The 27,444-nt window shown below is 47.6% G+C and overlaps 10 protein-coding genes, besides 1 other annotated feature; 7 read left to right on the top strand and 3 right to left on the bottom strand.

Moving 5' to 3' along the window:
- Positions 1 to 29: 29 nt before the first annotated feature.
- Positions 30 to 595, top strand: FFUJ_05232 (uncharacterized protein; the record flags this gene model as incomplete). XM_023571387.1 has 3 exons in its annotated part: positions 30 to 161; positions 209 to 520; positions 566 to 595. 3 exons carry the CDS (start codon positions 30 to 32, stop codon positions 593 to 595), a joined length of 474 nt encoding a protein of 157 aa, XP_023425699.1.
- A 483-nt stretch (positions 596 to 1,078) lies between these two features.
- On the top strand, positions 1,079 to 2,392 carry FFUJ_05233 (uncharacterized protein; the record flags this gene model as incomplete). XM_023571386.1 has 3 exons in its annotated part: positions 1,079 to 1,175; positions 1,223 to 1,403; positions 1,453 to 2,392. 3 exons carry the CDS (start codon positions 1,079 to 1,081, stop codon positions 2,390 to 2,392), a joined length of 1,218 nt encoding a protein of 405 aa, XP_023425698.1.
- Positions 2,393 to 3,610: 1,218 nt separating this feature from the next.
- FFUJ_05234 (related to aflatoxin efflux pump AFLT) lies at positions 3,611 to 5,619 on the top strand (the record flags this gene model as incomplete). XM_023571384.1 has 2 exons in its annotated part: positions 3,611 to 4,124; positions 4,166 to 5,619. 2 exons carry the CDS (start codon positions 3,611 to 3,613, stop codon positions 5,617 to 5,619), a joined length of 1,968 nt encoding a protein of 655 aa, XP_023425697.1.
- A 781-nt stretch (positions 5,620 to 6,400) lies between these two features.
- Positions 6,401 to 6,472, bottom strand: a tRNA (tRNA-Pro).
- A 707-nt stretch (positions 6,473 to 7,179) lies between these two features.
- Positions 7,180 to 8,397, bottom strand: FFUJ_05235 (uncharacterized protein; the record flags this gene model as incomplete). XM_023571383.1 has 4 exons in its annotated part: positions 7,180 to 7,686; positions 7,750 to 8,009; positions 8,064 to 8,219; positions 8,370 to 8,397. 4 exons carry the CDS (start codon positions 8,395 to 8,397, stop codon positions 7,180 to 7,182), a joined length of 951 nt encoding a protein of 316 aa, XP_023427138.1.
- A 1,604-nt stretch (positions 8,398 to 10,001) lies between these two features.
- On the top strand, positions 10,002 to 10,539 carry FFUJ_05236 (uncharacterized protein; the record flags this gene model as incomplete). XM_023571382.1 has 2 exons in its annotated part: positions 10,002 to 10,151; positions 10,204 to 10,539. 2 exons carry the CDS (start codon positions 10,002 to 10,004, stop codon positions 10,537 to 10,539), a joined length of 486 nt encoding a protein of 161 aa, XP_023425696.1.
- A 1,772-nt stretch (positions 10,540 to 12,311) lies between these two features.
- FFUJ_05237 (uncharacterized protein) lies at positions 12,312 to 13,036 on the bottom strand (the record flags this gene model as incomplete). XM_023571381.1 has 2 exons in its annotated part: positions 12,312 to 12,614; positions 12,662 to 13,036. The coding sequence occupies 2 exons, from the start codon at positions 13,034 to 13,036 to the stop codon at positions 12,312 to 12,314; spliced, it is 678 nt and encodes a 225-aa protein (XP_023427137.1).
- A 1,180-nt stretch (positions 13,037 to 14,216) lies between these two features.
- On the top strand, positions 14,217 to 15,257 carry FFUJ_05238 (uncharacterized protein; the record flags this gene model as incomplete). The annotated part of the gene is made up of 1 exon (XM_023571380.1): positions 14,217 to 15,257. The coding sequence occupies one exon, from the start codon at positions 14,217 to 14,219 to the stop codon at positions 15,255 to 15,257; it is 1,041 nt and encodes a 346-aa protein (XP_023425695.1).
- A 3,931-nt stretch (positions 15,258 to 19,188) lies between these two features.
- On the top strand, positions 19,189 to 20,611 carry FFUJ_05239 (related to integral membrane protein pth11; the record flags this gene model as incomplete). XM_023571379.1 has 6 exons in its annotated part: positions 19,189 to 19,347; positions 19,404 to 19,440; positions 19,490 to 19,728; positions 19,779 to 20,002; positions 20,049 to 20,179; positions 20,226 to 20,611. The coding sequence occupies 6 exons, from the start codon at positions 19,189 to 19,191 to the stop codon at positions 20,609 to 20,611; spliced, it is 1,176 nt and encodes a 391-aa protein (XP_023425694.1).
- A 675-nt stretch (positions 20,612 to 21,286) lies between these two features.
- Positions 21,287 to 23,326, top strand: FFUJ_05240 (probable phenylacetyl-CoA ligase; the record flags this gene model as incomplete). XM_023571378.1 has 7 exons in its annotated part: positions 21,287 to 21,329; positions 21,376 to 21,611; positions 21,661 to 22,026; positions 22,076 to 22,333; positions 22,380 to 22,542; positions 22,594 to 22,931; positions 22,994 to 23,326. 7 exons carry the CDS (start codon positions 21,287 to 21,289, stop codon positions 23,324 to 23,326), a joined length of 1,737 nt encoding a protein of 578 aa, XP_023425693.1.
- Positions 23,327 to 25,981: 2,655 nt separating this feature from the next.
- Positions 25,982 to 27,169, bottom strand: FFUJ_05241 (uncharacterized protein; the record flags this gene model as incomplete). Its single annotated transcript, XM_023571377.1, has 1 exon — positions 25,982 to 27,169. One exon carries the CDS (start codon positions 27,167 to 27,169, stop codon positions 25,982 to 25,984), a length of 1,188 nt encoding a protein of 395 aa, XP_023425692.1.
- Positions 27,170 to 27,444: the final 275 nt, after the last annotated feature.

The following is a 27,444-nucleotide window of genomic DNA, read 5'->3' as shown; positions in this document are numbered from 1 at the left end:
TTGTGCGGGCCTCGGCCCTGCGCAGCACCATGACGGCTGCTCGACGACTTCCCACGATCCAACGCCGAACCTTCCTCCCTGATCAGTATACCGACAAGAAGGTCATTGACCAGAAGTACCCTGACCCTCCCAGCTTGAGCGAGGCCGAGGACCCCGGAATGGTCAGTGATGAGGGATGTGAGGAGGAGCGAAGCTGATAATCTCGCAGAACGGCGGCTACATCAACCCTCCCCGAATCAAGCGACAGTTCCGTGACCCTCATGCGGGCTGGTGGGATCCCCAGGAGCGACGAAACTTTGGTGAACCCATCCACGAGGATAACGATGTTCTTGGAATCTTTTCTCCCTGGGAGTACACCTGGACTACCGCTGGTCCTGGTGCTGTCATGGTCGGAACTTTCATCGCCGTTTTCCTGAGCGTTACCGGAGTTGTCTACCTCAACTATCCCGATCGACCTGCTTATCCCCGAGAGTTTGAAGGTGGTCTGGAACGAGAGCTTGGTGGCCCTGGAGCTACAAGGGTGAGTGGTCAGGGATCTTGGATATTCGTATGCTAACAGTTATAGGCTCGCATGGAGGGTGATGAGGAACCTTGAGAAAATACTCATTTGTACATAAGAAAGAATGGATCAATGGATTAAGTTCAATGGATGTTAGAACCGTGGACCAGCAATTGATTGAGACGAACTGACATGGTATGGCTAACAAATGGCTTGACTGTGTAAGTAGTTTGTGGCACGTACTTGGCATAGTCAGAGCCCAGTGAATGATTGCAGTTAATCCCTAATTGCTATTTGCCCAGAGAGTATCCCAAACGTTCAGCTTGCACTGAGTCAAACTACACCAGTGTCTTGTCCTTACCGGTGCCTCTGCTCCTAAAGCCTGCCATGGTCCCTGGAATCAGCCCTATGGACCACGTTTAGTCCCTAAAATTGGCCAAACAGGCTCCTCGTCACCTTCCTGCAAACATAGCATAACATCTCAGGCAAGAGCAAAGACAAGCCTGTCATGTCGTCAATAACATCTCCTCCAACTCTCATCCATCACTTCTACTCCCCCATATCATCCATCCCATCAAGATGCGGTACGAGGATTGGGATGTCCTTCTTTTCGAGGAGGGCTCTAGTATTCCCTCCCGGGAATTTAAAGTGGCATGTCATGTCGTTCAACATGCGGGTAAGTCGATGTTTGGAGTGTACCAAAGGCCAAGCTAATCATCACAGAGTCCATGGGTTCTGCTCTTCCAACCCTCACGTGTTTTGTGCCTGGCCTCAACGCAGGAGTTCCCTTTCGTCTGTCTATCCACTGTTGGAAAGCATTAAAGGATCTAAGTGGTGATCATATCCTCAATATTAGCAATTCGGTCCTTGAAACCAGGCTCTTCATCGATGGATCTCTTGTTGCGTATGTTTCCCATTTGGTTGCTGGCAGAGCATGATGCTAATATTGGCAGATCTACATCCGCCACTGGCAACATTCGCTTCCCGTTGATCATAGATAGACAAGGTCACGAGAGCCTCAAGTTCCCCATCTTCCAACAGCAACTGCTCTATCAACGTCACTGGAGCCCAGCCGACAGCCTCGGCCGTATCAAACTCCTCGTCAACCAACGCTTCTCCAGTGCTTCGCCGAGCGTTCTGTTCACGGGCACTGTCAACAAGACAGTTGTGTTTTCCTTTCAACATGCACCTCAGCACATTTTAGAAAGCCTTCAAATAGCCTGGCCCAATCCAGCCATGTGGACTCGTCAACGCCAACCTTCTGTACCAGCTTCTACAGATACTTCCCATGTCACCTCACGTCCACCACTTTTTGCGCGTCGTGGACAGCCGGGCCCGGAACATATTAATGATGCCGCTCTTCGATCTCTACCATTTTCTGGTAACCCTACTTTTGGATGCCCAAATACTCCAGTGAACGGGCCAATGTCACCATGGAGCTACGTTCTCGTCCCGCCGGGAAGAGAAGGATCACCATATCCGTTGGCTTCCGAGGTGCAGCCTCATAGAAACCACGAACGAGCATGGCCGATTTCTCCAGTTTTCACCGACGCCACGTTTAGGGTGGATCAGGCCCAGAATGCATCGCAACAGTACCCCGAGCCGAACAGCGCTCCGATGTCATTTGTACAACCTCAGCTACATAGTCCTGTGTTTCAAAGGTCGACCGAGTTCGGCCGAGGAACCCCAAGAAATCCTGCCAGGCTTATCTTTGCGCCGAAACGCAACAGTCCACAGGAGTCTTTCAACTTGGATGTTGTTGAGAGGGCGACAAAGAGAGCTCGAGCCAACACTCCAGAGTCTGTAAAGACACTTAACCACGAACAGCAAAATATCAGCCCTCACTTTGACAGCCCTTACGAGTTCATAAACGTAGATGAGGATATCATTTGATCTTACAGGCGGCGGTCTCCTGTAGTCGATTACGGAACGCATCACATGGCATAGTAGGGGGGTTTGTTATCTCACTGTTTCCGACATTGTTTTCTTGTCCTACATGTAGCATCAACCCATGTTTTATCACATATCAACTTTGTTGCCTAGCTGGTTAGATGCACAAGCTTATTTCGACCTTGACAGGCAGTCGTTAATACAACACGCGATGATTCATTAGTTTCGCGAAGGTTCCGGGCTTCCGTCTTAATGCCTTGGATGTAAATGACTTTACAGAAATATGAATGGCAGGCTACTAGCAGCTTATAACACCTTGTACGACAGTTGTAACACCAGTCTCGTCATGTTGACTCACTCAACGTGCAAGATTCGAGGTCGGTCATTCGACCTCCGTCCTCCGGTCCAAAGTTCATTCATTACAAAGCTGGATAGATTCGGACTCGGGGTTTATTGTAAGTCCGCATGCTGCGAAACCTCAGAAGTAGGGACCGTTCTGACCATCTTGTTCTCTTGTAAATGATCGAATTGGTTTGGTTAGGTCGCACAACTTCTCATCCTCAAGCCTCTTCTTCTATCGTGTAGCCCATTTGCTCCCAACATACAACGAGATGACTGCCGGCCTAATACGATTCGTGGCTTTCACGCCGATCTATGCGAGTTCGTCGAAGGATCAATTGTTCACATAAGCATCCACTTAGGCCATCGCGCGATTGAGATGAGATTGGCCACGATCATATCTCAAGATATACGGGCTTACCCACGGCTGAAGCTGAACGGAGACTCCGACAGTCATCCAAGGCTTATAGACAATCCGAGCATCCTCAAGCCTCACGGCTTCCGGCTTCCGCTAGGCCGCAATTTCTGGTCTGGAGGAGTAAATGCGCTACACGATCTTATCGTTCCACGTTTTCTCTTGGTCAAGGCCGCTGAAGTCATGGCAGGCCCCCGTATGCATGAGCGGAATGCCACACCTTTGTGCCAGGCCACAACTGCAGGTGAAGATCTTTTGTCAAGTCCTGTTGCTGTATTTTTCTCTGGCCCCCGAGGTGAGACGAAAAGTTCATCGACTCAGCATGAACTTCCTGAAAAGATCCCGTCGTGTTACATTGCTCTGCAGGCTTCTCGTGGGTGGTTGATGAAGCTAAAAGGGCATGTCTTTCCGCATGCTTGGCTGTTGTTGTTCTGTTCGCTTTCAACGGCACTCGTTGACTCTTCAAGATGGCTTCTATTATGTCCGCCCCAGACTACTCTATGGCTGCGACGAGTCGTTCGCACCTCAGTGTACGTCTACCAAAAGAAACTCTTTACTCATCTTTGAGGGAATCTTCTCGCTACTTTAATTTTGACTCGGAGACTGCCAAGCTTGCCCGGGATGCTGATGAGTGGCTTGCAACGCATCCTAACGGTTCGGGATCTAAGGAAAAAGATGTCAACGGTATAAGTCGACCTTCGTCAATTGCCCCAAGCAACTTTAGTGTTCGATCTTTACCAGCAGACTACAGTATGCCAGAGTATCATGGCAGAGACTTTCCTCATCCTGTTATGGGATCAGTGCGTCACAACGATATTAGACCTCGATCTGCTGCTCCAACGGAGAGTACCGAGAAACTTCGCTCATCGCCTCCCGTGGACGGTGTTGAGCCCACAGGGCCTGATCAAGAGTATCCCACTGGGGTGAAGCTCGCCTTGATCACCCTCGCTCTCTGTCTCGCCGTCTTTGTCATGGCCCTGGGTAAGTTCATCGTCGCATTATTGACCTCGCTCACATGTCAGACAACTCCATCATTGCAACCGCAATTCCAAGAATCACCGATGCTTTCGAGAGTCTCAATGACGTGGGGTGGTACGGCTCAGCATACATGCTCACAACGGCCGCACTGCAGCTGTTCTTCGGTAAGCTGTATACCTACGGCAGCATCAAGTGGACCTTTCTGTCAGCCATTGCTATCTTTGAGGTCGGTAGCCTCATCTGCGGTGTCGCCCCCGACAGTGTCACCCTCATTGTGGGACGAGCTATCGCCGGCGTCGGTGGCGCTGGCATATTTGCTGGTGCACTCACCATCCTTGCCTTTTCGGTGCCTCTTCATAAAAGACCTATCTATACTGGTCTTGTCAGTGGTATGTGGGGTATTTCCTCCGTTGCTGGGCCTCTGCTTGGTGGTCTCTTTACAGACAAGGTTTCATGGCGTTGGTGTTTCTACATCAACCTTCCCATCGGCGCCATTACCGTCGTTGTCATTCTCTTCTTCTTTCCCGAGCCCGAGCGTGATATCGAACCTGCGACATGGCGCGTTCGCTTCTGGCAGCTTGATCCCATCGGGACTGGCATCTTTATGCCCGCCATCGTGTGTCTCCTGCTTGCTCTGCAATGGGGTGGTGTCGACTACGACTGGGATGACTCCGTCATCACATCCCTCTTTATGTTGGCTGCCTTTCTTCTCATCGTGTTTGTCTATGTGCAATACAAAATGGACGAGAACGCCACTGTGCCTCCTCGTATCTTCAAGAAGCGCACCGTCTGGGCTGGCGCCTTTTTCTCATTCAATACAGGCGCGTGTTTCCTCACAGCCATGTACTTCCTCCCAATTTGGTTCCAGGCCGTACAAGGACAAAGCCCTATCATGTCGGGTGTGAGAAACCTCCCGATGCTTCTCGGCATCGTTCTCTGTGCCATGGCCGCCGGTGCTGCCGTCACTGCTTGGGGCTACTACACCCCCTTCATGATCGCCGGCTCAGTTCTCATGGCCATCGGCTTCGGCGTCATCACCACATTTGAAGTCCAAACATCAACAGCCAAATGGATAGGCTACCAGCTCATCGCCGGCATTGGCGTAGGCGTTGGACTCCAGCAATCTCTCATTGCCGTCCAAGTCGTCTGCGAAATGGTCGACGTCCCCACAGCCACAGCCCTCATCGTCTTTGCTCAAACCCTCGGTGGTGCGCTCTGCGTTACAGCTGGTAACACCGTCTTCACCAATACGCTCATCAATAAGATCAATGAGCATGTGCCCGGTCTTGATCCATACTTTGTCATTGCGACGGGTGCGACCAACATTCGCAGTGTTATTAGAGAGGAGTGGCTTGATGGAGTGATTCTCGCATACAACGACGCGCTGACGACGAGTTTCTATGTTGGTGCTGGAACCGCGTCGGCGACGATCATTGGTGCGTTGTTGGTGGAGTGGAGGAGCGTCAAGGGTCATGAAATTGAGATGGGAGCGGCTTAGGTAATGGTCTGGAGTGTGTATGTCTTCTGGTGATGCTTGATGTCGGTGAGAGGTGACAGGTAGAATAAAATGAGGTTGGTAGGGTAGATGATAGGAGAGCGTTTTTACGAATGATGACGATTTGTTTAGTCTTTCACTGAGTTTGACTGTTGTTGACTGTTGCGTCTTGTTTGTACCCGAGATGTACACTTGAATATTAAATTACCCTGCACCTAGAAATATTTTCAGTCTTTGTTGTCGGGATTTGTATAATCTCATAGAGCTTCTACTACATTGTCCTTTATCCGAAATCGTATTCTTGAAGTTTAAGTCATTGTTCCTGGGCTGTACCGGAGTCGTCGCAGTCATGGTCACTTCAAATCTCAACTGATATACATCAACATTCATTCACTCTGAGATTGGTTTGTAGTCTATGCATAGGAGAGAACACATAAATCTAGAAGCATCCATAGATGGACTCACAAATATAGAAGAAGAACCGCAAGTAAAGCGCCCTCAATTCCAGGCAGCAGGTCTGCATATTATTTCATCATCATCAATTCAGGAACGTCGTCGCGATTAAGCTGTTTCCTTCCATCTTCAAAAATGCAAGCTCTTAAGCTTAAGTGACAGGAGCCAATAAAATCTTGAGAGAAATGCGGGGAGCCGCTTTTCCCGCGGGATATCATGTGACTCACTATAAGTGAGTAAACGCAAATGTGGGGCGAGATCCACTCAGATCCTCACCAAATCAACACGAAAATGCCTCACCAGCATTACCAACATCAAAAAGTAACAATCAGGGCTCCACCGGGGATTGAACCCGGGACCTCTCGCACCCAAAGCGAGAATCATACCGCTAGACCATGAAGCCGAATCGTAGTTATTACCAAAAGAATCGCAATTGAACAATATGATCGTAATGTTGCAGTAAGGGAGAGTGTCTAGCCCCCGCCACCTTCTGACAGCCTCCCAGTACACGTACTCATGCTCGTCAAGGTCACTCCTACCTGTCTGTAATAGGACAACCTCTTCATGGTATCTCAACCTCACGAAACTTGAAAGCGAGCGGCACATCGTAGCAAAGTGGAACAAGCATACTTCTCATGTGACCAGTCACATTCTGTCCTCTCGTAAGCATACACGTAGCTCTTCTGGCATACACTTTTTGCTGTGCTGTGTGTCAGATGAGGCTCCGGGCTGTCGGAGCTCCCCCGCATCACCAACACCGAGTGGGGCCGTAAGAAACTGACACTCAAATAGCACGACAAGCTATTTCTTAACTAAGTTCATTATACGCAGGATATAGAGTAAACGCGATGTACAAAACCCCCTTGTTGAATTAGAATCTATCGACAGCCAACAGTACGCGCTCTATAATCCCTGCCTGTAGGAATGACATAACCAACATGCATATCACCCTAGCTTAGGGGAGGAAAGAAAACTCAGTACCTTGACCCTAAGCAATAAGAAAATTTAGGTAAATCTAGCCTAAACTTTAGGGACTTTTAGCTAAGTTTATTTTAACACCCTACATTAAGGTCTGATATTTTCTTGCCCTAGGCCAGCCCGCAGAGCCAGCTATACTTGCAATGTTGGTAAAGCCCACTGGATATCCACCGCTGTTTTAAGCTTGGAGACATCCTTAGATGGTAGTCTAAGCTTTATAACCCGCCCAGAGATCAGAGGAATACCATCTATGGCATTGAATGCCCCTACTATCCCATCTTGGGATGGCAGTTGAGGAGTAGGGTAACCGTTGTCCTGGAATGTACGAACTGTTTCAACTATACCCATAAAGCTGTCGTTTTCCGCGCCAATATCCATTTTTCTGGTCCGCTTGCGAATATCACGCATCATCCAGTGGAATCGTATATCAACCTCGGACATGGGGGGATTGTCACTAATAGACTGGGAGCCGAGAAACTTCAGACCAATAAGTCTATTTTCAAACCAGAAATGAAGCTGATGGTTCAAGCAAATGGCATTCCAGGGAAAGTCAGAGCTCGCTAGGTTTTCTGGGTCGGCAATTAGAGGCTCGTTCGTCGCCGACCAAAGATCCGCTTCGCGCTTCTCTGCCATCATGGTCTAAATTGCAGGCATAAGACTTGAAGTCTTTTCGATCTGGCCAGCATCCATATTCCAGCTGACTGGAATTATATGGGCAACCTCTGGGTTGCTTGTTCGTAGGAAGACACAAGCGTTGCCATCACGGACGAGAACAGCCTTTTTGGTCTCCCTGGCGCGGTTCGGTTCGTCTAGCTTGTAGTCGTCATCCTTCTCGTCTTCGGTATAAGGACGCTTTTTGCTTCCTTTCTTGCTTGATGCAGATGCGGACTTCTTTGACGAAGCTTTTGTTGAAGTCTTGGCTGAGTGCTTTTTGAACTGTGTGTTGGCGTAATGGGTAAAGTCTGTTGAAAATCAGCACTGCTGGACGACAGGATAGAGAATGTTCCAATACTTACAATGATGTGCGAGCTTTCCCAAATCTTTGAGCACTTCCCGTAGCGCGACACGACTCTGCGTAGTGGCAGACAAGTTGCCATTTGGCCGCAGTTGACTCAAAGGGACAGTAAGAATGATAGCCACATCTAGTGCTGTGAGGTAAAACTTCTTGTCGCCTGATTGTAACTTTTTTTTTGAATGGATTCAGCATGCTCGTGACGCTCTGCCATTTCATCCAGTGGCAGCAGGGATACAGGGCTAACATCAAAGAACACCAAAAACAAAACAAAACACATACAAGCGAAATACTCGTCGCCCTCTCTTACTCCAAGGATCAAGCAACACCATCAGCATGAGCGATTCTCCCCATCTGCGCCAACGGGCGCGCATCCAAAACCTGGTAAACGACTTCTTTGAACAGGAGCAGACAGCTAACTATGGGGTGACTGCGGCCTATAAGGTTAACCTTTAGGCTGCAAATACAGATAACAAACAAGAAAAAGGTATTCTTTTCCCTCAATATAAGCTTTTACCTAGAAGTTTTCACGATAACCATTCCTCAAGAGGCAAGAAAACAGCAAACCTTACTATAAGGTATTAAAATAAACTTAGTAAAAGTTATCCTAAATTTAGGCTAATTTAGCTAAATCTTTTTATTATTTAGGGTTGGGGTCCTGTGTTTTCTTTCCTCCCCTAGCCATTACATCCATCTCAGGAGCAGACAGCAGATTAACAGAACAGAGCCACATGGATTAAGAAAGCATCATCGGCAAATGCCCTGTTTGGTGGCCTTGAGGCTGAAGCCTCTTTTTGACCCCTCAACCCTATCACCGTAGTGATGTATTTGCGACAATCAGAGTGACAACACGTAACAATAAATTCGTGATTCTTTCCGCTGTTGTTCACTCTAGGCTGCGCCATGCGGACATAAAGGGAAGCCAGTTACCATGAGTTACTATAGAGCTGCCGGACGTGCCCCTTCTCCACAAAGTCCTCCCACGATTCGAACTCAAGGCCCAGATCCCTAACCTCCACTCCGTCTCGCAGAAGCGCACGCACGCAAGTCGGTTCGCGGGTGCAGGTCTTCACGTACTTGCCGCAGTGCTGGCATGTTGCTACTAATCCACAGTTTTTCCTGCTGTTGTTGACCAGCGGTGACTTAAGGGCGACGTGAATCGCCTCCAAGCACTTGGGCCTGCTGCAGTGAGATATATGCTGATCCTGGTCTGGGTGGAGATCCCGCGACCAGGCCAAGACTTGATGTAGCAGAGCAAATTTGTTGGCACCCTTATGCGATACCTGGATATACCCGTCGCCCTAATTTGGGGCTTTGTTTGAAATATGGCAGAATCCGTCCCGAGACGAGGCGTTGACGATCTTATCTTCAATCTTCTCTGCCGACTTTGTCGGCGACGTCTCGAACTGGCGTCGCATCGCTGATCTCGCCTGCTCGATTCGACTATCAGCGTTCGTCCAAGGATCGAATGGCCGTTGCATTCAGGGGCGGCAGGGTTAGGGGCATGATAGAGACTCACCTCTTGTGGCTTTAACTTAACCTCCCGTCTGCGCGGGCGATTCTGGCGCTTCTTCAGGCGCCGGGATGCAGGTCCGAGGAGCGAGGTACGGACCGGTGATATTTTCTTCTCCTGATCCTTGACAGTGTTTGTGGCTTCAGTGTCTACTTATAGGTATATCAGCGATGAACCTCTTTTTCAGATCAAGTCCTGAGCGTACGGACCGTATGGGATCGATGTCCTATGGATTGAATCTGTGCGTGGTGTGAATAGACGAGGATCTTGTTGCGATGAGAAAACTTGGTTTTGTTTGGTAGGCTGAGATTTGGCAAGAGCGGAGGGTCCTTACGGTAACATCCACTGACCTTCCTGGGACTTGACGATTCAAATGTCCAATCCCCACAGAGCGCTCCCATCCTGGCCAAATGTTGTTTCCTGCATAGAATGCTGAACAACAAACGTACGTCAACGGGCCTGGCTTTAGGTGTCGGCGCTGTCATTGTCACTCTGGATGTTGGTCTCGTCTATTGTGGAAAGGCATACCCTTATTCTGCCAATCACATCTTGCATGGTACAGCGTTCGCTGCTCCTGCCGTCAGTGAAGTCGGACTCTCAGTCCTTGACACCATCTGTCTCACTGATGAAGACGGGAGTCGCCCCCTCGTTATGCGAGTCTTGGCGTACCTCTTCATGGACACATACATTCAACGCGCATCCTGGTCTCCGAATACATCGACCACTGGACACGACTGTGCAGCTGAAAAGGAACCCAGTTACCCACATCAATTTGAAGAAGGGAAATGGTTCACATCCCTTCGACTGTGGCGATCGTTACATGAGAGAAGTAAACATCAGAAACGGGTGGTACAACTTGGACCTGCAAGATTCTCTGGGAGATTATACATTCGAAGCCAAGGATTCCATCGCACCTATGCTTCAAACAGAACCTAAAAACCGGCCAACTGCCAAAGAGATTCCGTAATAGGGTCGCCGGATGGTTCCCCTGACTCTGTCGAATCTCCTGGCCCAGGCGGCTCGTTGCTCTTTCTTTTGTTCGGCTTGATTGGCTTAGAGGCCCCGATTGAACTTATCATCATAATCATCAAGACTGCATCTTTTATCAAAACGTATTCTATAACGCAGGCAATTCGCATAACTAGAACAACTCTTTCGCTTCATTCTTTTCATCACTATGGCTATTTTTGGAACTGTCCGACCTGCAGGACTCATGCTATTCACGTTTCGCTCTTCAGTCACCCTAGGTAAACAGTGTCTAGCCAGGAAAATCCATACTAGAAGACACCAACAACACCCTGTCTTCTGATGCCTTGGAGTAGGAGCTTTGAACCTCCTTTATCTTAGGCTCCGAGATCCCGGGGCTGGTTACCTTTCTCATGCCTGGTGGTGGTAGACCAGTTACTGGATAGTCACTGAAGTTCCCAATCGAGACTTCTTGGTCAGCGTATGCTTGTTGCTGCCAGTTCACACCACAGCCTCGTGCACTTTAAGTGGAGGGAATGTGGGTACATTCATGACCTTTCTCTGCCGTGTCTTCCCCTTTCATCTTCGAACCTAGTGGAGGATTCATCTCAATAGGTTGGGACCATGTGTCGGCATCGTGGCTGTTCAAGATTCGTCGCCTGCGTTGTTGGCTTTGTTAGCGGGAGGTGCCCATTTGTTTGTTTGATAGGATGCTGGCTATGGGGTAGTGCCTGACATGTAGTTGTCCTGTGGGAAGTCGTTGTGAAATCGTTAGGTCGTCGACAGTCGTTGTTGTTGTTGTTGTCGTTGTTGTTGTTGTTGCTGCTGCTGTTGCTGCTGTTGCTCGCTGCGTTCATCCGAGCGACTTTTCTGGTCATCTGGTTAGGTACTAGGTATGCAAGCGCGCTTTCGACCGCAGGACTGGAGGGGGAGGGGGACTCAAATACTACCTTACTCATCTTCATCCTGATTGGATATGGATAGGCACACCCACACTTTTCCACCTCTTTTTTTTAACCGCTTGAGTAAGATATCTAACCCTTGACTGGACTTGTAGCATTGATTTACTTGAAAACCTGCATCGAATTGCTCTTACTGTATTGGTACCTGGAAAACTCGTTGGTATTTCGCGCCGCTATTTCGAGTGAGACCGCAACTCTTATGAGTACAGGAACTAACCAAGGAGCTATACAACTCAGGCTTACTATTCAACCTTTTGCCATGACATTGACGAGGAAAGATGTTACATGTGATGGCAAACGCCTTCAATGGAATAAGTTCCTAGTGCCGGCAAGCTAATCAAATATCGACAACTTTCTTACCGTCAGACGTTACCGCCGAAGCCAGGTAAAAGCCAGGGCAACGCTAGTAGCGATAATACAAGAGCTGGAGCAAGTGGTCAGCTCATAGAGAAAGACTGATGAGGTACTCGGCTTGATAGCTATCTGGATGGCAGCTTCGGACATGGGCCACGCTTCGTGTATTAGCTGGAGTAGCATGAAGTTGGGGTAAATTGGGTACCTGTGTGTATGCAGGGAGTGAGAGACTACACCCATCTTACAACAATATTGTCACCAGTCCTCAGCCCACATATCATCAGGCTACATTGTTCACTCCCTTTTATGCCATTGTAAGGTCTAGGTGTTTGCTGTAAGCAATGATTTCTCAAGTCTGCCAAAGCCAACACAACTTGCTACGCCTCTCATTCCCAAAGCAACCTATTACCAGATCTCTGCTAAAGTCTGTCACAAAGCAGCGCCTAACCGAGCTCTATTACTCTGAAGTGCGCAGCGGAAAGGAGAGGTGGTTGTGAAACTCGTCCCACTTGATAGAGAACAAGCCCTTGAAGTTGCCATCCCGAAGAACCATGCAGTCCTCCTTATGCCCGTTTTCCTTCCACCCTCGAAGCTGACACTTCTGGCCGCAATACCAAAAAAAACCGCACTTGGCACACTTCATCAACTTCGCCGCCCTGTCGTTGCATCCGTGGCAGGTTCTCATCTCGTTGGTAAGGGTAGCGTGAGTTTGAATTTTGTCGCTGAGCTGCATCATGTTGTCGAGGGAGATCGGAAAGATCTGAAAAAGAATTAGTATGAGAAGGTGTTGAGGGAGAGCATACTAACCTTGAGGTACTGGAGGTCCTCATGTCTGATACCGATGGTCATATCCATGAAGAGATGCTTGACAGCGTAGAAGATGACGATAGTATTTCCAACTTGAAGCTTTGAGGGGCCAAGCTCTACACCACGCGATTCTGTGTAAATAGCGACGGGAATCTCCAGGCCATCTCGGTCCCTGACGGTGAGCCTAACGCGGAGGTCGATATGGACCTCGACGATCTCGCCGATGAAGACCCAGTGCTTGCGAGGCTCCCAGTAACCGTTGTCTCGCTGGCGGTAGTACTGGATGTCGAGGTTATTGTCCCAGGCGAGATCTTCGAATCCTGGGAAGTGCTTCTTGTCTTGCAAATTCGCAAGTTGAGCGTTGTTGGAAGCCATGATGCCGGGAGCCAGGGGTGGCTTGATGCCATTCGTCAAGATCTTTGAGAAGACTTGAGAGAACAAGAAATGTATGAGAGCAGGTGAAGAGAGGAGAGTTGGAAGATGAGAGAGTGGGAACTAGGAAGAATTTATGGCAAGGGGTGGGGAATGCTGTTTGGGCGCGGCTGGGTGCAGCTTGTCGGCCCCCTGCAGTGCAACAGACAAACAAACAGCTTGGCTATCTCTACGGATTCAATAGCTGTTGAGCAAGTAAGATCTTTGCCAAGTCTGATAGATAGCTAGTTTACCCGTCTATGCCTGTTTGAAAGTCCATATACATTGTGACGTTTACGCAAGGTTCTCTTCTGTTGCTTATTGCTTCCGTTTGGCAATGAGAACTGCTGACGTGACGGCGTAGTAAACAGAGCTTCTACACTGTTAATTATAGTGCAGGATGAGCTATTAACATTTACAGAATTCATGATATTGTTTGCAGAGTTGGTAACTCAAGCCATTATGTTGATGTACGCCATTGTTGATCAGCAACAGACACAGTTGTAAGTAGGATTGAGAAATAGCAAAAACATAACTCTACCACCCCGAAGAATCGAACCTTGATCTTATCGCAATGAAGGAGGTGACCCCCGAAGAGGTCCCGCATACCCAGTAACCTAGGTAGTCATGCAGTTATGTGCTACCATTGCACCAGAGCGGGCTTCTGATTGTTGATTATGAGATATGCATCTTTGATTGATATAGGATGAACAAAGGCCACTTATGACTTCTGCTTCTAAGCAAAGTTCCTCCCTTAGAAGCCATAGGTTGAACAGGGCGTATGATTGGACTGTATGATGGATCTAGATCTTGGTTATCGAGAGATATCTCGATTTCTGGAACCCTGTCTATCTTTTCGATAGACTGAGCATCAAGAATAGGTAGTTCACGGTAAGTGCACGATAGGTAGAGACATTGCTGTGTTGATGAGAGTTGCTGACTTTGTTGTTGTTCAGGCCTCGGAGATGCTCTCATCTGTAGACGCCTCGTGATTCGCTGTATTTTCTCCGAGCCAAACGGGGCGGGGAGGGTTGGAACTGATCGGCCAATCAAAGCGACTTTCTTCCAACAACCAAGCTGACAAGTCGTGCATTTCATTATCGTACCAACTTACATCAACTCATAGTCTAGCTCAGCTTTTGCGATGTCACTCCTATGCTTGCCCACCGAAACACTAAGACAAATCTTTGATCAACTAGATCCGTCTTTCTTTCAAGAGGATCTGGGCCGCCTCACGATCTGCAAGAAGTGGTTCGATCTCGCTCTTCCTGCGAGCCTCAAGTCTATCACCTTTTCTCGAGAGGCCCTGCGAAATCTAGTCCTATCTAGGACAACTAAAAAGCCCTCTCCGCTTGAAAACAACTTGGAAGCACTAAGTCTCGATCTCAGAGGGTACCATTCCGGCCTCTCTACGCACTTTCTTCAGTATGCGCGGGGTTCGATTTTACAGCCTAGATCTCCCCAAGAAAACTCGGCCAAGACGTGGGAAAAGGGACTAAATGACGACTTGACTCAGCTTGCCATCATCGCACAGCGGTCTCCTAGATTGCGGACGCTGCGGGTGCGCGCCTGGAGTTCTCCCTCGGCTTACCCTTATCCTCTGGAGGGCTATCTGTCACTATCTACTATGCGAGAATTGCTCTCGGTAGAGAATCTGAGTGTTCTTGTTCTGGATCTAGCTGGCACTTCTCTAGACCCTTCGGCACAGCAAGGGGATGAACATATCTGCCCATTCATTGGTGACCTTCTTCATACCCTCCAAACACTCCACTTACGTATGCGCAGTATCTGCCCTGATGTATTGAAAATTCAAGAACCCGATAAGAAGCTGAGACTAAGCACTGTGGTCATCAATTTGAGTTTGGAAACTCACCAGTCAGATATCACGTCAGCGGCTCATTCAGTACCATGTGGCTCTCTGTTTGGCGGATTGATCCAACTGAGGGAAGACATACAGAAACAGGCGGAAGTTCTTACAACCTACATGGAATCCCCCAAAACTATGAGGATTTTAATTCACACCCTTCCGCAGTTTGAAACACGATCGCTGGATATTTTGACTGGAAAGATAATGAAATTGGAAGCCGATGCGGCATGGGATGAGGATGGCAAAACTGTTCAGGAGGACTCGGAACCAGAGTCCGAAATTTCAGACGAGGAATTTGATGGTTTCTTAGATGATTGATGCTAACCATCCGGGTCAGGTTTAAGATCAGCTTCCCATATGGTTTGGCTTGCCATGCATGTAAGCTGGCAATATCACTTGTCTGCCGTCCAGTACATAAGCTTGCCGGCAATGAAAATTTATTCATTCTACGAAATACTTGGGCCTCAGTGTGGTCATTGCACAATGACTCACATGACAGCCAGCAGGAGGTGATTGCAAGTTGATGTTACACGTAATAATGTTTAGCCACGTAGAACTTCCTGTGAAATGAAATTCCAAGCCACAGTAATACGTCCTTTATAGGCTTTGAAGTATTGAATTTTAAACATATTAGCTGGAATTTTTCGCGAGAAATCCTGTGATAAGGTTGAGGGGTCAAAAGAGGCTTCAGCCTCCAGGCCACAAAGGTAAAGAACACCAAAAAAGAAGAAGAAAAAAACACATGCGGACAAAATACTCGTCGCCCTCACTGTTGCCTAGGATCTTGCTTTTGGCAGAGAGAGAAATCCATCTCCAAGCTTCTTAATCATTCACTTGTCTTTCCGATAGCCTCCAAGCCATATATGAACAAGAGCACATTTGCGATATATTCGGCCCATGAGCTGGACTTGGATGCTCTTTTCGGAAATGCCGGCCGGTTTATGCAGATTTGATCGACCCAGATGTATTCCGACATCTTGAAGAATGGTAATTGCGAGATAGGCGTCTGCGGCTTGGATAGATGATAGCGTATGGCGACCAGAGCAGTGTGCAGATTGTTGTGACGTTAAAGCCTCTGGCCATTACAAGCTATACCGAACGGCGTAGTTGCCCAACCACCTGGGGCTGTTGGATCTGAGCTGCTCGACTCACGACCTAGCGGATCACCCCAAGTATACGACAGCGCATTGTATTTGGGCTTGTCATTGAGATCTTTGATCACTAGTGAACAGTTGATAGGTCAGAATAAGTCCAAGTCATCTTTGATACTGGGGAGACGGTCTATTTCCAGAAGACTAATAGATGTAGGAGTCGGGAGTTTCTCGTATTTTAGTGGAGGTAGATACGTGGTATATGTAGGTACCTTTGGCGGCTCAATGAGATCTATCTGAAGAGACTTCATGACGCAGGTCACGATCGGTGGTAATATGTTAAAGAGAGTCGTGGATAACTAGACATCTAGGAGATGTCATTGCATTATATAACTGGCGATATGGCTGCCTAAGCAAGTGAATGGAATCCGGACAAATTCAGTAGCCACAGAAAGCAAATATGAGGGATTAGATTTCTTTATTATTTGTTATAGAACTAGATACTAACAAGTCAATGGCTAGTGATAAAAACAGTTACCAACATGCCTGGCTATCTGATCATAAATGATATGCAAGTAGACGTCGTGGCGGGCAGTAGGTATATTGACGTTTCTGAATATGAATTTCGTTCTCTTGGACTCAGGAATGGACCTTTGTCTAAACCTTTGACCTTTCAGTACCTAGTCGTGTGACTCTAATAGCTTACTAAGAGCTTTTGGAATTTATGCGTTGATTTGTGTCCTAGATGCCGGTATCTCTTATTCAATGCAAGAAATGCAAATGCCCAAACAACTAATAGGACCTGAGTCTTTGACTTCTCCATGCCTTGGACTCTGAGGGCTTTACATGTGTGGAAGATATGGCATTGGTGTCTGGACTACATAAATTGGTTTTGCTCCTCATGTTGGCTTGGTGATCAGTACTCGAGAACTGACAAGTACAAACCGGCAAGATACTCAATGACAACAGCACTAGGAAACCGAAATATGTTATACATGGCTTCTTGGTTTCTTCTGCAAACAGGATAACTAGAAGCAAACTAATAAAAAAAGAATCAATGGCACATTGATTGATAATCAAGGTAAAACCCCATTTTCTGCTTGACAAACTCGTTGCCATGAATGGCTGAGAAAAAGGGAACATTTCCCTACAGTGATTGCTTGACTCTATTGGATAGTATCCTATAGGTTAATAAAAATGTGATAAGCGGTTGGACTTATGCACTGACATATTACAAGCAAGCAGATTTTCTTAATACCCGAGGCTCCATCAATACGACGACAAGAAATGGAAGCAAAAGCAATGCGTTGCCCAATCCCGCACCTAGATACAAAAACTATCTTCGTCTATAATCAACGCTTTGACAACTATCTTTGCTTATTATCCATCCCAGTCTCATTCACTGCAACGTCAACGGCAACGGCGGCAAACCCGCTTGAATACGAACCCTAGTGAATTTTCGGATTCACCCCCTTGTCGCAAGTAAAAGGGGCGCGGCAGCTAAACCCAAAACCGATTGGACCATGTTTGGGCGGGAGAGATTCTTTCGAGATACGCTGTCGCCGATCGAATAGCATTCCCGTTTCATAACGAGGCTGCAGTTACATTGCGAGATGCGACGTATTGAGTCAGAACAAAGGGGCTTGTTGCTTTTGTAGGAGCGTGTGACGGTAGAAGCGAGTTGGAGTCTGAAAGAGGAGTAGTTGGAGTCTTATCCCTGTATTCTCCGACGGAGAGTTTGACTGACTATGGAGTTGGAGACGATGCGAGAATTTGCCGACGTTACGAGTCAAACTCTATCTACTGGATATGTTTCATCGTTGTGCTATTCGAGTCAGTGTCTAGTTTCGCTGACATCTTACCCAAGAGTCATTCTGCACCTATATACGGTAATGTTATCTCCATACTTTCCAACGGCTTAACCGTCACCTAATAACCAGTCCAGACCGAAGGCATCGAATCCATGACATATTGAAATATCCAAATTACCTATTACAAAAATTAAGCAAGGCTGTTGTGGATTCACCAAGTCCAAGCTTTGCCCTAATGTTTCGAGACCAAGAAATATGCATTCACAACAAGGACAATCCACTTATTCAAGCATCATCCCTAAACCCCGAAGCGAACCGCTCTCCCCGTCTCCATAAAAGCCCACAAAGTTCATTCCAAGACTCCATTTCCCAAACTCTAATTCAAATACCGATGAAAGTCAAGACACATCCTTTCGGAGGGATTGTCTCTGTTTGAAGATGATCGTCGATATATTAGTCCGATTGGCTCGTCAGAAATAGTAGCTGTAGATCTAGTCTCGTTAATGACTCGTAGTGCCCGTCGGGTTTCAGCGGACCAACGGTAGATGCGCAAATTAAAAGCAAAGCAGCCTTGTTTAGTTTGAGCTGACGACACCCAATGCGGAGTAGTAAAAGATGTACAGAGTTTGGATGCCGTTGAATTTGCACAGACAATAGATCGTAGTGGCTGTTGTTAGTTCTCGTAGATGTCATGCCCATCTCAAACTTCCAGACATCCTCTAGAACAGTATCTTCAAGATTATAATATTCCATCTTCATATCATCATCCTCGTATTCTCCACGATGCTACCGGATGCCCCATCTTCCGTGAGGCCCTCCCAGATGAATCCTTGGAGAAGCCCAACTAGCGCCAGGGGCACTTATGTCCATACAATCGCACCACTCGGGGAACAAGTAGCCCACAAAAAGATCGGCACTGAAGAAATCCCAAATCCCGTATCCTTGAAAAAAACAGGGCAAGGAAATGCCGTTCACCGCTGGCAACCGATGACTCGTGTGCTCAGCTGCTGCCCAGTTATATAGGTAGCGAATGATAGCATGTCATATGCCGATACTTAGTATAACGCCGGCCGTTGGATCTGCATAGAACATTATCTGGCCCTAGTTAGGTCTAATCCCACAGGTCTAGTTCATAACGGTCCAAAACATCTGTGGATTCACTAATGCACGTACATGTCGATCCTGGATCCATGATTTGCCGCGGGAGCAGAGGTCGTATATCATAGCACGATCCCCTTAGCGGGCGGTTCGCTAATCTATTTGATGCGCCTCTTTTATTTCTCTTCTATTGTTTTCGGCTTCTGAATCTTGACGATACAGGCGGTGAAAAGACTTGCCCATTACAAGATGGAGACGACACCGAGGGAGTCGAAGCAGATTGATTTATGGATTTCTGAATTTGTCACGTTTGGGGCTGCGACGGTTTTTATCGGGTTACGGTTGTTGAGTCGACGACTTACGAGGGTTGAGTTCTGGTGGGATGATTGGTTTGCGATTGGGTGCTATGTAAGTTTGCGCCTCTACCTAACATTGACTTTGAGAATTATACTAACTTGTACAAGTGTGTAGCGATTGCCTGGGTGGTGATCATTCCTATCTGTACGTGCCATTCACGATATTCGATACGACCGAATCTAACCTCGACCAGGGATCAAAGATGCCGGACTTGGACTTCACATCAACGACATTCATGGTCGCGGGACTAAGGCGGAAATATTGATGCACAACAGTCTCATCCTCTACGTCGCCGAATTGTTCTACGCCACTGCCCTCTTCTGCGCGAAAGGATCGATCTTGAGTTTCTACTGGCGCATGTTCCGAGTCACCAACATCAAGCTTCCCATTCAGATCTTGGCATGCTGTTCACTGATATGGATTATCATCCGAGTGAGTGTACCTGTAGCATGATGACCTTGATAGGAGACTAACGATAATAGACATTCATGGGCATCTTCCATTGTATCCCCGTGCAGCGCTTCTGGGATCCCTCTGCTGGAGGCTCTTGCGCCATTGAGGACAAGAAGTTCTTTTTCGGTACTATTCTGGTCCACGTTATGCTCGATATCGCAATCATCGCCCTCCCGATTCTCCAGATTCGCAAGCTACAGCTACCTGTCTTTCAGAAGATCGGTATCATGCTCATGTTTGTCTTTGGTATTGTGTAAGTGACGACGCTGCTATAACGTGGTCTTTGCTAACTTCTGCAGCATTTGCGCTTCAGCCATGGTTATCATTGTGGCCTCGACCCAGTTCGATGCCACGTCAGAGGACTTAACCTGGAACCTGGTCACCATTGTCGTCTGGGCTTCTGTTGAAGTGAATCTCGTTACTGTGTCAAGTAAGTATCGAATCTTGCTCCTTTGACCGTCGTTAACCTTCCTTAGCATGCCTCCCCACTGTCCGACCGGCCATCCTATACCTCTTCACTTGCACCAACCCGACATCGACCATCGGTTCCGGTTCCAACAGCTACGGACCCAGCTACGGCCGCAGTCAGACCAAGAACACGATTAGACTGTCAACTCTTCCCAACAACAAAGACAACAACGAGTCAAGCTCCACTCATCAACTCGCCGATTCCGATCAAGGCGGTCGCGGTTCATTGTCCGACTTTGAGAGTCACGCTATGGATCGGTACCGCGGAAACGTTTCGACCGTCACTGGCCGTGCCCATGATCATGGTTCGGAGGAATTCAACACTGGTTCGCCATTTGGTGGAATCATGGTCAAGAACGAGACGACCGTTCGTATTTCGACGGCCAGGCAGTAATAATGATAGCCAGAGGCAAGGTAAATGGGGAGTGAAGGGTAACATAGGCAACGGGATAACCAATTCGACTCGGTGTATAAACGAGAAAACCGGCTCAACAGTCACGAAGCTAGAATATGTCTCAGTAGAACTTGATAGATTTTGTATCATTAAAATATCACATTTTATTATCAAACTATTGCTTTATCTCATTTTAAAAGTCTTTCAAATTCTCTTATCCGAAGCTGTTCTGTGATCCGAAGCTATCAGGTTTCGGGTTCGCGTTTGACCTCCGGGTTTCCCAAAGCCGAACTCCGGCAGCTCCAGCAGTTAGTTAGAACAGATACCTCTAATGCATACATAGGATTATTTACCCCAGAATGTATTAAGATCTAACCCCAGATTCCATTGCCGCTTGTAATTGCCGTTGTTGCCCCGCAAGTACCTTTCTGAAGGAGCTCTGATCCGAACGCTCAGTATAAAGACCGTCCTCCGGGCCCACCCACTGGATGCCAATCACAGTCAACACTACAACTCAGTTTCCCTGTGACAAACTTGAGACGTTAAAGAGGCTTCATTCCCATGGCACAGAAAGAACGTCAATAACCACATACGGGCAATATACTTCTTGCCCTCACTGTTGCCTAAGATCTTGCTCTTGACTCCGTTTCACACACTCTACTAGACTACAAAAAGATGGTCTTCACACCTCCATCATGGGTGCCGAAGCTCCCAATTGGTATGAACTACTGGTCACTCTACAGAAACAGCGCTCATTCTTGCAGACCCTCCCGACTCTATTTCGCTTCACGAGTTCATGACAAGCGAGGCCTACGGTCGGCTTCCAATCGCCAAATCAAGAAACCCATTTACTTGCGGTATCACGGGGAGAACATATTCCGTGGTAGAGGCCCATCAACGCGCCGACTTCCTCGCCCGTGCGCTCGCCAAAAGACTCGACTTTTCACCCAACGAGGGTGTTGAATGGGACAAGGTCGTTTCCATCTTTTCTGTCAATACCGTAGGTCGGAAGCGCTTTTCTTGTCAACGAGTTCACTGATGATTTGCAGATCGATAACTTCGCAGTTACTCAAGCTGTACACCGACTGAACGGCATTATTACACCCGCGAGCGCTGCGCACACTGCTTCGGACTTGGAGCATCAACTGCGCTCATCTGGGGTCAAAGCGCTCTTCACGTGCGCTAGCCGTCTGGATATCGCCATCAAAGCAGCCAAGGCCGTGGGTATTCCTCAAGATCGCATATTCATTCTAGCTACGCCAGGCGACAACTCAGAACTGCCGTTCACAACATTTGATGATCTTGTGAAAGAGGGCGCAACCCTCCCGGAGTTGGAACCGCTGAAATGGGTCAAGGGTCAAGGTGCGAGGCAAGTCGCCTTTCTCTGCTACTCCAGCGGCACGTCTGGTCTTCCTGTAAGTGTATGAGGCTGTTGCGATGTGTTCACTTACTCACAGATGGCAGAAAGCAGTCATGATCTCCCATAGAAACATCATCGCCAACGTTCTTCAACTCACCACATACGAGAGCGTTTCCCGCCAGAAGGATGGGATTGAGACGCAAGCGTGCCTCGGTGCTCTTCCCTTTAGCCATATCTACGGACTCCTCATTATTTCCTTTGCCAGTACTTTCCGAGGTGACGAAGTTGTGGTTCTGCCTGAGTTTGACTTGGAGAAGGCTTTGGTTGCAGTCCAGACATACAAGATTGCTCATATGTTTGTCGTAAGTTGTCATCTTGGTCATACAGAACAAAATCTGACGGCTACAGGTCCCGCCGATTATTATCCGCATCATTCACAACAAGGCCCTGTGTTCGAAGTATGACTTGAGCTCCGTCCGCTGGCTGTACACAGGCGCGGCCCCTTTAGGCTCTGAGGTAGTTGAGGAGGTGAAACGACAGTACCCGAAGTGGCGCGTAGGACAAGGATATGGTATTCCATTGAAATCTCAACTTTACTCATGGATTATGCTAACTTGGGTAGGCTTGACCGAAACTTGTACAGTTGTATGTACCACGAGCGAAGACGACATCGACATAGGATCCTCGGGTTCTTTAGTGCCCTCAACCAAAGCCATGGTTATCAATATCGAGACGGGAGAAGAGATCACGGAGTACAACAAGCCAGGCGAGCTCCTGGTACAGACCCCCTCGTTGGTCCTGGGCTACATGAACAACGAACGGGCTACATCCGAGACATTCATCTGGAGAAAGGACGGCCGCTGGATTCGAACTGGCGACGAGGTTCTCATTCGGCTAGCGCCTTCTGGGAACGAGCACCTCGTGGTCGTGGACAGACTTAAGGAACTCATCAAAGTCAACGTATGTTTACCATTGCCCTTCTTATAATGAGAGGTTTGGAACAGTAACTGACATATACACAGGGCCACCAAGTTGCCCCAGCAGAGCTCGAAGCTCATCTCCTCTCACATCCATACGTCTCAGACTGCGCCGTCATCCAAACACCCAACGACAAGGCCGGCGAGGTACCCAAAGCATACATCGTCAAATCGGATGCCAGTGGCGGACAATCTGACGATGTTGTTGCTCGCGCAATCTGCAAACATGTTGAAGATCACAAGCAGAGATACAAGTGGCTTGGAGGTGGTGTCGAGTTTATCGAGACAATCCCTAAGAGCCCAAGTGGAAAGATTTTGAGGAGATTGTTGAGAGATAAGGAGAAGGAAGCAAGGAAGAGTCTAGTGGCTAAGCTTTAGCTGGTTGTTCGTGTGGGGTGACTGGAGTGTGGTTGGCAAGATATGATATTTCAAGCTACACTGATCTAATGAGCCATCAGAAGAAAGGCATTAAAAAAACAAGAATTAAATAGAGTAAATTTCAGAATGAAATTGATATCATTGACAGCAGTAGTATAGGCAGTATCCATCCATATAAGTATGTCTGCTATATGACAAGGAATGCAAAAAGTAAATCCCCGGTACAAGATTTACTCGTGACCTTAGTCTTTGCCTCGACACTCCGCGACATTCCGCAGGAGTTAGTCGGGGACTGCACCACAGAGGGCGACAGTAGGCAAAGACAATGTGCTAACCACTGCACCAACCGGGGTTTCTTGATGGCGGTTGTGAAGCATACCCTGACTTATGTATGACCACGTACGCTTGTGCATTTAGCGCTTTGTGAGTGTGCCTATTCACCTGTGATATGGCACATGGGACTTTACACCAAACTCTTTTCACGCGTTGAAAGGTGCGCTTGAAACATTGTCAAACGCATAACACCACGCCTTTTTGAGATATCGAGGAACTAATTCTGCTTCAAATGACGATTTAGCAGTAAGAAAAGACAAAGAGAATGATATCAATCCACTATCCCCAATCCATAGATCCTTATTTGCGAAATTTTGGTCCACTAAACACAACACTTACACACCGAAACGCGTTCTTGAATGATTTCTTCATCAAGGAATTTCTGTCACTTCTATGGATCACTGAGCTGAGAAGATGGACCGCAGGCGCCCACACTTGAACAATTCTGGGAGCGACCGCCGTGTATGACTTTACCGAAATGATCGGTGGAGATTGCTCAGAGCGATACCCAGGTTGATTACACAATTTGTTTCCACAACAAGACAAGCTGAGGCATGTGTTGGTAGATATCTTGCTGTGCAAGTTGACGTTTATGGAGGGAGTATTTGACTTGTGTGGAAAGGTTTATGAAGCCCTGAATCATCGCCAAAACTCGCCTGGATTGATGAGTCGTCTTATTGACGTTGAGGGGTTGTGACTCTCAGGGCTCTTTAGAATAACGAGGCTGAGTTGAGTTGATGGGATGTAGTCGGTTGTTGTGGACCTGAGTGGGCCTCCGTCCTATCACCATCAGCAAGACCCGCAAATTTGACATCTCAGGACAACCTCACCTCTTGGACCTCTTCACGAGAAGATTTTGATTTCGATTCTTTCTCTCATTAGAGATACTCGAAAAATAGAGAGCGATGATTATTGGGCTTTGGACAGGGGAAGAGTTCTGGTCTGGGCTTCCGAGCAAGAAAACATTATTTGCTGTATTGACCCTGGGGGTCTGAGACGCTCATTCAACGGTCTGCTGTGGTTTTGCAACAGGTCTCACATCGCTCCTCAAGTATATCTGAGTTCTATGAAACATACCATCACTATCCAATTCGCCGAGGTTACAAATCTCGATTCCTTTCAGCGATACAGCGCCAGATGCGATCAGGACAAAGGATGTGTTCAAAGTCGCCCATGTCTGGCTCAAAGCAATTACGTGAGCGTGAGCCTGAACATGTGCTGGCATTGGTATTTGATGGTCCAGTATGTCTCGTTGCCACTGGTAAATTATCTGTTCCAGATTTCCACCAGAGGGGCACCGTGTCGCGTGCGACAACAAGGCGTAGTCAAAAGCTACAACCCTTAGCATTTAGAGCAAAACCAGCGATACTGGTGCTTGAGAATCGCAAACTGTCCAGTTATTCACGGCCAATGGAAAGCAGAGCTATCAAGAGAAGCGATGATGGAGTGCGAAACGTGATATTGTGTGTGAGGTCCAATGTGGTAATATATAGAATAAGAAAACATATTACAAACTATCACAATACAGCTGACGTTGGCATGGTTTACAGAGAGGTGCAATATCTATCGCAATAAGAAAAAAAGCACCTTTGGTCGGCCCAAAACGGCACTGTCATGAAGTTGATGCATTGAAAAATCAAAAAGATTTGGTCAGGAATGGTCTCGCCCTCGTCAGGGGTCATTGACTGGGCTCGAACGGTGTAGCCATCGTAAGATGACCACCTTTCTCATAGGGTTGGGTATATGTCCACCTGACCACATCCCAGTTTCTTGTCGTGTCCCATTTGCTTAGAGGTGTTTTACTTGGGGCTATATACCTTACGCCGCTGTGTCACTGACCGCGGAACATCGATGCTCCTGGCACTGGCAGGCAGTGCTTCCCGCACCGCTGCTCAACCACACCGCAGAGATATGGCACTGCGATTTTATAATAGTGGAAGCACAGTGGGGCACCACAGCGGCTTATTACCACCCTCCTTCGTCAGAGGAAGAGCCAGTCAAAGAAGAGTCAATATGCGAGGAGACTTTTGTAGCATGCTTATATTTCTTGCAAACTGTAAGTCAAGGAATGACAATACAGGAGTGGCAGAGTGATGAACATGTTTGGATGACTTCCGTGATATGCTTGAATGATGAAACAACGACACTGGGAATAGAAGAGATCCTTCTAAGACCTATTTTTCATGAGAGAGCAACACTACTGTACAATATTAAAGTTTCTTGAAAACCATTACCGTCGAATACCCGTTGCCAAGTTGCCATGATGCAATTTTGGCTGGTCTTCCACCTGTCCCACGGTCCAAGTCGGACTACAAAACTTCATTAAACTTCAACCTCCACTTCCTCCTTAGCAAGATGTTCCTTTTCCAGTTCCAGCAGGTGAAAAACCTGACTAGGAGTGCAGTGATGTTTGACAAGATCACGAAGACTTTCTGGCACACCGCCTTGCTGTCGAACGCAGATCATCCAAACATCCTTGTAACGACTATAGGTGTCGAAGTACTCTTGTGTTTGTCTCACATCGGCGATGGCCTCTTTCACAGCGTGTTTGATGTTTTTCTCCAGGTTGAATCTGAGCAATTCTTCAACATCGACGTGTTGGTCTGTGGCCTGGGACTGATCCGGATTCTTAAGAATTTCTCGTCTGATTCGTTTGACTGTAGCCCTGTCTGGAGTTGCGAGTCTCTTTCCGAGACTATTCATCTGTCGAGTGTAATCGTGTAATGTGATGGTAGTGTCTTCCATCTCATCGTCTTCGTTTAGAGAGATGGGGCTGTTCGGGATGTCGTCAGGCTCAACGGATAGAAGAGGCCTATCATGCGGCTCAAGCTTTGGATATACTGGGCTGGGCGTCCTGTGCGTCAATCCAAAGAATTGGCTAATAACGCCCTCAAATCTGTTCACCTGGGGCATTCTGGTTGTGACTACCCAAGAAGAGATACCATCCAAAATTTGTAGTTTAGACACAGGCTTCAGGCAGGCTTCATCCAGTTCGATGATGAAAACACGCGGGCCGACCTCGGCAAACACTTGAATGGCAACTGATAGCCACTGGATTCCGTTATGCTCGCCGAACACTTTGACCAAATCTTCATTGTTTTGGAAGAACTCTTCATTGACGGGTTGAAGCTTTCGATAGGCGATTGCTGCAATTAGACAGCCCATGATATGTGCTGGCGGGCAGACAATCTTCCCGGTCTGCGTATGCAATCTAATGACTTTGATCAAACTCTGTCGAATGAAGTCAATGGCTTCGCAATCCTCAAGTTTTGAATGATGAAGTAGCCTGCTACTGGTGATTCGTTCGATCATGGCACCAAAACAGTCTCCTGCCTCGCTTCTCTGAATTCCCATCGAGTGGAAGATATCAGCAGCGATAGCTTTATGGAGCCGATGTATCATAGCCGGGGAAATATGATGGAGGGGAACATTTCTGCAGACGTCAACACCAATGCCATGGACATCAACGGTTTCATCGTTGATACTCCAAGCGAGTGCCTCTGGGTCCATCTTTGGCGACGCTGGGTAGTTAGCAATATGAGGGTAACTGGTCAGATAAATAGTCACTTACAGTAACACTTCACCGGATTTCAATGTTTTTGAGATGTGCGAGAAGAGAAAGACAGAACTGAAGTTGGGGCCGTTATTAACTTTCTCCCAGTTAAAGTGGGGCCAGATTCGAGCAATATGAAAGCCTCAGGCAGGGAGCAGCAAGCATTCTGACAGTAGAACAAGGAACTAAAGAAGTCTAAGGTGGTCTAAAGGTCCTTCAAGTATATCTAAGA

The sequence above is a fragment of the Fusarium fujikuroi genome, chromosome FFUJ_chr02, assembly GCF_900079805.1.
Source record: "Fusarium fujikuroi IMI 58289 draft genome, chromosome FFUJ_chr02".
Taxonomy (NCBI): domain Eukaryota; kingdom Fungi; phylum Ascomycota; class Sordariomycetes; order Hypocreales; family Nectriaceae; genus Fusarium; species Fusarium fujikuroi.
This window is presented reverse-complemented; position numbering and strand designations above follow the sequence as displayed.